At 40.2% G+C, this 9,321-nt stretch overlaps 2 protein-coding genes across 2 annotated transcripts; one reads left to right on the top strand and one right to left on the bottom strand.

The window, feature by feature from the left end:
• Positions 1-2,314: 2,314 nt before the first annotated feature.
• Positions 2,315-3,748, bottom strand: LOC310863696 (E3 ubiquitin-protein ligase TRIM35-like; the record flags this gene model as incomplete). The annotated part of the gene is made up of 1 exon (XM_083772193.1): positions 2,315-3,748. The coding sequence occupies one exon, from the start codon at positions 3,746-3,748 to the stop codon at positions 2,315-2,317; it is 1,434 nt and encodes a 477-aa protein (XP_083628319.1).
• Positions 3,749-7,321: 3,573 nt separating this feature from the next.
• LOC310863695 (E3 ubiquitin-protein ligase TRIM35-like) lies at positions 7,322-8,770 on the top strand (the record flags this gene model as incomplete). The annotated part of the gene is made up of 1 exon (XM_083772192.1): positions 7,322-8,770. One exon carries the CDS (start codon positions 7,322-7,324, stop codon positions 8,768-8,770), a length of 1,449 nt encoding a protein of 482 aa, XP_083628318.1.
• Between the last annotated feature and the right edge of the window lie 551 nt (positions 8,771-9,321).

The raw sequence follows: 9,321 nt of genomic DNA, 5'->3' as shown, positions 1-9,321 counted from the left end.
CCTCTAGTTTCTCCTCTAATGCCTCCAGTGATTCCTGGAGGTCCTCTTTGAGTTGTTTTGCAGATTCGTAAATGGGTCTGAACTTATGTCCTGCATGTTTTTCAGAAACTTGGCACACTAGGCATGCCAAATGTTCATCATCCAGACAGAACAGCCTGAGTTTCTCATCATGTAGAGGGCAGAGAACCTCAGGCATACATCTGTGACTTCTCTCCTCTAACAAGTTCTCACACAGGTTCTTCAACGCCAAGTTGATAGGAGGTTGATCTAGAGAAGTGTTTGTTTTGCAAACAGGACATGCCTTGTTCTGTGATGGTTTTCCTGTCCACCATTGCTGCATACAGGACTTGCAGAAGCTGTGGCTACACGACAGGATAACAGGGTGTTTAAAGATGTCACGGCACACGGGACAGGTGAGTTCCTCTTCCTGTCGAGTCAAATAGGAATCCATGTCGTCAGTTACTTCCTCCTTTGGAATATCCCCTGCAGTTGACATGGCTGTAAGTCACCAGTGTTGCGTTGCGTTCTGTAGGGGAAACAACAATGTTAGCATTATGAGTAGCAGTGGTGCTAGTAGTAATAGTTGTTTAATTACTATTATTCATTATTATTAATCTCGTTTAATACTGTTAAACTAACTTTGATTCTTTATATGTGGCCTATGGTTTTCAAAGGGAATGGGGCTTTTTTTTGTACTCCATTCCCATTTAAAACGATTGCAAAAAGACAAACAATGTCTTTGAACCTCTACCATGAAATGTTCTATGAGCAGGGCATGGCTGTAAACAAGTTATTGAGCTTAGTCCAGTTACCCTGGGTAAACATAGTACCTTTCCTTTCCTAAACATAGTACCTAGTCTTATACACATTAGGTATCAAAGTTAGCTGTGACCGTACCCTTAGTAGTAATTGTAGTAGTAGCAGTACTAGTAGATGTAAACCAGAATTTGAGCCCTAACTGAGGGGATGGAAATTAAAGGCAAGGTTGATATTTCCAAATTGTCATGTGAAGTGTGCACAAAAGGTAAATTTGCTCAGAGCAGAAACAGAGAGCCAGACCAAAGAGCAAAAGCTGCACTAGAACTTGTACACACTGATTAATCTGGACCGATCGATCCAACAGCTAAACATACCTGATAACTTCACCAAGTCCAGAAGAAAGAAGTTCAGCTCTCAAGAACAACACACATTAAAGACTTAGACAAGTGAAGTGACACCAAAGAGAACAGAGCCCTGCTAAATACTCACAGAGGGAGTCTGATGGTCCAATCAGAGTGGAGGGTGGGACACACCAACAACTGTACTGGAGAACTGTTGGTTAATAGCCCCTGCCCCCACTTAACCCTTGACACCACTGCATAGTCAAACAATTCTCAAAGTTGTTAATTTGAGATTTGAGTTGTCTATAAACACAGTTTATCGATCATTCCAGTAAGGCAGCTAAAGTCTGTATTTACCCATTATATTTCTAGTATTCCTCCTAGACTATTCTGGAAAACTGACCAAACTGTGGCTTTCTCGATCTGATAAATGTATCCAATATATTTTACTTCATAATGTATTAACATATTTACCGGTAGCTGCCTTAATTGCAACACAGCTCTGCTAAATATAAATCAGCACAGTAATTTGATCCAATATAAGTAACAATAAAATACATTATTGTAAAGTCAATTTACCCAAGACATGATATGTATTTGACAACCAACACAATAAATGTGTTATTTTTGTATCACATAATTGTTTTTTTTCAATTCAATTTAAGCTTTATTGGCATGAGAAAACAAATGGATTTCCAAATCAAATGTAATGAAATCACACCCGTATGGGGCGCTATCATACATCATCATCATCTCAAAAATAGTTTATATTTAAATTAACTATTCTTTAGGGGCCATTTAGATTCTAAATGGTAATTCATGTGAATTGCTGACTGACATTATCATGAACACAGTATGCCAATAAAACACACACCACAAATCACCTTTTATCTGAATGTTTATTAGAAGACAAAAATACAACATAAGTCAAAAGTAAATACAGTGAAACTAAGTCTAGGAGCAAAGGGTAGTTGCTGTGGTCCATGATACAGTACCACCCCTGACATTATTACAGATTAGCCACTGCCACACTGCATTATGTGCAAAAACTGTGCATGGGAAAAAGTTAAAAATAAACTATCAACAGTATACAATATAAAACAGTGATATCCAATACTGACATGAAAAACAGCCTGCTGGATTTACACTTAAGAGAAATTTCCAACACCCATAAAAAGACTGGGAGGACAATTCTTTCTTGTTATTGCTCCTATCTACATGTCATGTTCCATAGTGACACAGACCTTCTCAGGCAACACCCTCAGAGGGAGATGGTGAATAGTAGAAATGAAAGGAAATAGTTTATCAGTGAAAGTGTGTGTAAAGGTGTGTATGTGTGTGTTAGTGTCAGGATCGGAAAAGGACAGCTCTCCTCTGTTCCAGTCCAGCTGGACTCTGATCCTCCAGGGTTTCTGCTCCACCAAGAGAGCAGTCATCGACCCTGCTACGTTTGCGGTGTATGTGCCATTTCTAAAGCCTAAACACCAAAACAAACCAGTAACTCCATTGTTTATCTGGAAAGACTCTTCTAACACCCCCAGTTCCCAGAAGTTATTGTTTCCAACTTCAATGTCCCAGCTATGAGTCCCTGAGTTAAATCCCTCAGAACCCAGGACCACGTGCAGGTAGTCCGGGTTGGTATACAGCTCTTCGCGCACATCATCATTGTACAACACACTGGTCAGATCATCAGACAGGATGAATCCAGGATAGACTGTGTTGGGATCCAGGATCACAGGAGTGTATGAGACAATCTCCTTCATCTTGACCCAGGTTCTGAAGGTCAGGTTTCCCAGGTGTTTGGCCATGTCCATCACTACTTTTGAAACTGGCTGTGGATCTGGCAGTGTGTGCTGGACTTTTCCCACTGTGGTTTTATAGTTCTGCAGGAATGAGATGTCATCTGCCTCAACATCTCTGATGGTGTTGGAAAGAGTCACCATTTCTCTGCACAGACTCTCAATCTTTTCCATCAACATCTGGCTTTTCTGTTTCTCTTCCTCCCTCACCTCAGTGATTCTGGCCTTCTCTTCCTGACGTAGGTAATCCCGAATATTCTTGAACTGTTTCTTAATCTGTATCTCAGTGTGCTGGGCCTGCACCTTAATGTATTTTGCTGTTTGGTGATATCCTGCTTTAATCTCTTTAAGGTTCTCTAGTTTCTCCTCTAATGCCTCCAGTGATTCCTGGAGGTCCTCTTTGAGTTGTTTTGCAGATTCGTAAATGGGTCTGAACTTATGTCCTGCATGTTTTTCAGAAAGCTGGCACACTAGGCATGCCAAATGTTCATCATCCAGACAGAACAGCCTGAGTTTCTCATCATGTAGAGGGCAGAGAACCTCAGGCATACATCTGTGACTTCTCTCCTCTAAGAAGTTCTCACACAGGTTCTTCAACGCCAAGTTGATAGGAGGTTGATCTAGAGAGGAGTTTGTTTTGCAAACAGGACATGCCTTGTTCTGTGATGGTTTTCCTGTCCACCATTGCTGAATACAGGACTTGCAGAAGCTGTGGCTACATGACAGGATAACAGGGTGTTTAAAGATGTCACGGCACACAGGACAGGTGAGTTCCTCTTCCTGCAGAGTCAAATAGGAATCTATGTTGCCAGTTACTTCCTCCTTTGGAATATTCCCTGCGGTTGACATGGCCACCAGTGTTGCGTTGCGTTCTGTAGGGGAAACAACAATGTTAGCATTTGAGTAGCAGTGGTGCTAGTAGTAAGTTGTTTAATTACTATATTATTCATTATTATTAATCTCGTTTAATACTGCTTTTTTTGCACTCCATTCCTATTTAAAACGATTGCAAAAAGACAAACAGTGTCAGTCTTGGACACATTAGGTAGAATCAAAGTTAGCTGTGACCGTAACCTTAGTAGTAATTGTAGTAGTAGCAGTACTAGTAGCTGTAAATCAGAATTTGAGCCCTTCAAAAAAATCACTGCAAGTCAAATTAATTAAGACAAGAATTGTGAAATCATAAACATACCTGATAAATTCACCAAGTCCAGATTCCAGAAGAGAGAAGTTCAGCTCTTAACAACAACACACATTAAAGTGAAGTGACATCCAGTGACAACAGAGCCCTGCTAAATACTCACAGAGGGGGTCTGATGGTCCAATCAGAGTGGAGGGTGGGACACACAAACAATATACAGAAACTGTACTGGAGAACTGTTGGTTAATAGCCCCTGCCCCCACTTAACCCTTGACACCACTGCATAGTCAAACAATTCTCAAAGTTGTTAATTTGAGTTTTGAGTTTTCTATAAACACAGTTTATGGATAATTCCAGTAAGACAGCTAAAGTCTGTATTTACCCATTATATTTCTAGTATTCCTCCTAGACTATTCTGGAAAACTGACCAAACTGTGGCTTTCTCGATCTGATAAATGTATCCAATATATTTTACATCATAATGTATTAACATATTTACCGGTAGCTGCCTTAATTGCAACACAGGTCTGCTAAATATAAATCAGCAAAGTGAATTTGAGCCAATATAAGTCAATTTAAGCTTTATTGGCATGAGAAAACAAATGGATTGTCAAATAAAATGTAATAAAATCACAGTGGCGCTATCATACATCATCTCATTCCAGCCAATAACAATTTATGTAATGTCAATGGCATTTCATGTTTGTTTTGGGACAATGAAAAAAGTGGATATTGAAAGTGGCCATTCAATATCAATGACATTTAATTTAATGTTTGTGTTAGGATTTTTACACGAACACCAAAAGCTGGACAAGTGGACATAGGGAGGGGCTAGCACCCCTCAACAATAAAACTAATATAAGAAATGTACGTATGCTACAAATGAAAGAAATACTTAAACGTGTAAAGAGTATACATTATAAAAGAGGAAGGTCATGATGATGAAGAGCTGAGACATTGTCTCTCCTCATCTGGGTGTATTTCACACCTAGACAAGCCCATCAACAGTCATCAATCTTCTCCCTTCCAGTTTCTGGACTGTTTCAGCACTAAGCTATGGGCCATTTCATTAGAATGGAATTCAATTAATCTGATATCAATTTGAATAGCCTGCCCACTTTGTTCAAATCATGCTATGTAAATTCAATATAGTTCACCCAATGTGAGTAATTATACTGTATGTAATACAAGTTATACAACATGACAACAGTTCAGACAAATCCTCACCAAATCAAGTGGCAAAGTGAGTGACAAGTGAATTTAATGTTGTTAAACATCATTTAATGCACTCAGTAGGCATTCCTGCATAACTTCCGGGTATGATGATGCCAGGCGCATATACCCTCTATACAACACAAAATATATACACTGTTTACATTTGACCAGTGTGTGTGTGTGTGTGTGTGTGTGTGTGTGTGTGTGTGTGTGTGTGTGTGTGTGTGTGTGATGGGTTTATTTCCACCATATGTTTCACTGAGGACTGTATAAAATTAGTTACTATAAATAGCTTCGACAGCAGAGCGGAGAGCTGAGAGAGCTCCGGAACACCGGAGCTCTGGAAATACTTTTAGGAGTAATTGAATTACAATATATACTTAACTTTAGCTTTTACCAGGATACTTTAAGTAAATAGCCAATATAAACAATGTTACTTTAGGAGAATTACCTTATAAATACCGAAATGTCACAGAGTCGAGATCCATTCAGAGTGAGGGTTTTAGTCATATTTTATATTGATTCAGATAGACAGAACAAGATCCACATACAGCATAATGATAATTTACAAATTAGACCGACCCCGCAGGGGCGGTCCAACGCGGTCTCTCGATGCCGTATCAAAATGGCATGGTGTATTTATACTTCTTCAATACAAAATGGAGAATGAAACAAAGTAGACGTGGCAATACAGAATTCAATCACTGGCCAACCAACAGACCCTAAACCGGAAGAGCACAGAGGTTGGTCAGGCATGGCACCCGGCTTTTAAGGATAAATTGTCATGCAGTCTCGGCTATGGCGAGCTGATAAGGGAATGCCTGGCCTTCAAGGTTAGTTACATGCAGGGTTCTAGACGCTGAGACAGCGTGAAGTGATAATGTCTACATATGAGTGGAGCACAGGGCAACCAGATCAAAAGGTCAAAGGAGTCAGCTGACCATTCACCCACAAAATATACAAAATGCATAGAAAATACCTATCAGTGTGTGCTCACGCGCAAGTGTGTGTGTTTTCCTAACGGTGCGTCACCAGACTTTCCACCTTAAGGCTTTCATTATGATGACCTGTGGAACTAGTTACTCCCAACACTGCCCATAAATGAGTAAAAAAAAAACTCAACTGAAACTATTGCCACACTGTATGTATAGTACTGTATGTGTATAGTGTATACTAAGTATTAAAACAATCTTTTTAAATGAGGATGCACATCACATAAATTTGGGGGTCAATGACATGAACATGGTTGAGAACCACTTTTGGGCCATTCTGCATGTTATGTTGTCATTTAATTATATTAAAGACAAATGGGATTTCATAAACATGATGAGCACTACATTGTGCTCAAGTGTCAATGTGCTCAAGTGTCAAAGACAACACAAATACACAGAAGTTGCTCACAAGCGTTTCTTCTGGCACAAAAGCGCCAGAAGCAACACTTGCGCCCCTACTGGTACTCATAGTCATACTGGTGCTCATTAACGTCACATAGGTGAACCAACACATGTGAAAGACTAATATACAAAGACAAAATAAAATAAAAGAGAAAACAATGTGGAGTTCAGTTACCATAGCATACAGTATGGTCTGGCCTCTAATTGACATGAGTTCCCCCGTTCAGTTCTCCAGTACAGTTTCTGTCTATTGTTGGTGTGTCCCACCCGCCACTCTGATTGGACCATCAGACCCCCCCTGTGAGTATTTAGCAGGGCTCTGTTTTCTTTGGTGTCACTTGTGTTGTTGTTAAGAGCTGAACTTCTCTCTTCTGGACTTGGTGAAGTTATCAGGTATGTTTATGATTTCACAATTCTTGTCTTAATTAATTTGACTTGCAGTGATTTTTTGAAGGGCTATGTGGGGTATCCGGCTCAAATTCTGGTGCTTGTAAAGTGCAACTTAGTTTAAACAAAGTGTCAACCAACTTAATTTCTGTGAAAGTTTAACAGTAACAGTAATAATGAATACTAGTAATTAAACAACTATTACTACTAGCACCACTGCTACTCATAATGCTAACATTGTTGTTTCCCCTACAGAACGCAACGCAACACTGGTGATTTACAGCCATGTCAACCGCAGGGGATATTCCAAAGGAGGAAGTAACTGGCAACATGGATTCCTATTTGACTCGGCAGGAAGAGGAACTCACCTGTCCTGTGTGCCGTGACATCTTTAAACACCCTGTTATCCTGTCGTGTAGCCACAGCTTCTGCAAGTCCTGTATGCAGCAATGGTGGACAGGAAAACCATCACAGAACAAGTCATGTCCTGTTTGCAAAACAAACTCCTCTCTAGATCAACCTCCCATCAATTTGGTGTTGAATAACCTGTGTGAGAACTTCTTAGAGGAGAGAAGTCACAGATGTATGTCTGAGGTTCTCTGCCCTCTACATGATGAGAAACTCAGGCTGTTCTGTCTGGATGATGAACATTTGGCATGCCTAGTGTGCCAAGTTTGTGAAAAACATGCAGGACATAAGTTCAGACCCATTTACGAATCTGCAAAACAACTCAAAGAGGACCTTCAGGAATCACTGAAGACCATAGAGGAGAAACTAGAGGGCCTTAAAGAGATTAAAGCAGGATATCATCAAACAGCAGAATACATTAAGGTGCAGGCCCAACACACTGAGATACAGATTAAGAAACAGTTCAAGAATATTCGGGATTACCTACGTCAGGAAGAGAAGGTCAGAATCACTGAGGTGAGGGAGGAAGAGAAACAGAAAAGCCAGATGTTGATGGAAAAGATTGAGAGTCTGTGCAGAGAAATGGTGACTCTTTCCAACACCATCAGAGATGTTGAGGCAGATGACATCTCATTCCTGCAGAACTATAAATCCACAGTGGAACGAGTCCAGCGCACACTGCCAGATCCAAAGCCAGTTCCAAAAGTAGTGATGGACATGGCCAAACACCTGGGCAACCTGACCTTCAGAACCTGGGTCAAGATGAAGGAGATTGTCTCCTACACTCCTGTGATCCTGGATCCCAACACAGCCTTTAGTGGATTTATCCTGTCTGATGATCTGACCAGTGTGTTGTACAATGATGATGTGCGTGAAGAGCTGTATGCCAACACGGACTACCTGCACGTGGTCCAGGCTTCTGAGGGATTTAACTCAGGGACTCATAGCTGGGACATTGAAGTTGGAAACAATAACTTCTGGGAACTGGGGGTGTTAGAAGAGTCTTTCCAGATAAACAATGGAGTTACTGGTTTGTTTTGGTGTTTAGGCTTTAGGAATGGCACATACACAGCAAATGCAGCGGGGTCGGCGACTGCACTCTCAGTGAAACAGAAACCCTGGAGGATCAGAGTCCAGCTGGACTGGAACAGAGGAAAGCTGTCCTTCTCCGATCCTGACACTAACACACACATACACACCTTCACACACACTTTCACTGATAAACTATTTCCATGCATTTCTACTATTCACCATCTCCCTCTGAGGGTGTTGCCTGGGAAGGTGTGTGTCACTATGAAACAGGACATGTATGTAGAGGAGCAATAAGACAATGTACTCCCAGTCTTTTTATGGTTGTTGGAGATTTCGCTCAAGTGTAAATCCAGCATGTCAGTATTATCACTGTTTTATATTTTATACGATTTTAAACAGTATTATACTACCTATTACTTATTACTTTAAAAAAGTAATAAAGTTACACTACTTATTACTCCCTGAGAAAAGTAACTAGTTACTTATTACTTTACTTATTACTTTTTCTCTCGCCCCCAGTAATTGCATATTTTGTCCCCAAAAGTCTTACTTTGCATTTTCAACATTGCTGTTTTTCATGTCAGTATTGGATATCACTGTTTTATATTTTATACGGTTGATAGTTTATTTTTTAACTTTTTCCCATGCACATTTTTTTTCCTCCAGTTTTTTCCCAACGTAGACAAGTGTGGCTAGGCTGTGATAATGTCAGGGGTGGTATCATGGGCCACAGCATTTACCCTTTGCTGCTAGACTTTCACTGTGTTTACTTTTGACTTTTTACGTTGTATTTTTGTCTTGTAATAAACATTCAGATATAAGGTGATTTGTGGTGTGTGTGTGTA

Source organism: Protomyctophum parallelum (assembly GCF_964188405.1).
Source record: "Protomyctophum parallelum genome assembly, chromosome: 8".
NCBI classification, from domain to species: domain Eukaryota; kingdom Metazoa; phylum Chordata; class Actinopteri; order Myctophiformes; family Myctophidae; genus Protomyctophum; species Protomyctophum parallelum.
The sequence above is the reverse complement of the archived record's forward strand: the minus strand, read 5'-3'. Positions and strand labels throughout refer to the sequence as shown.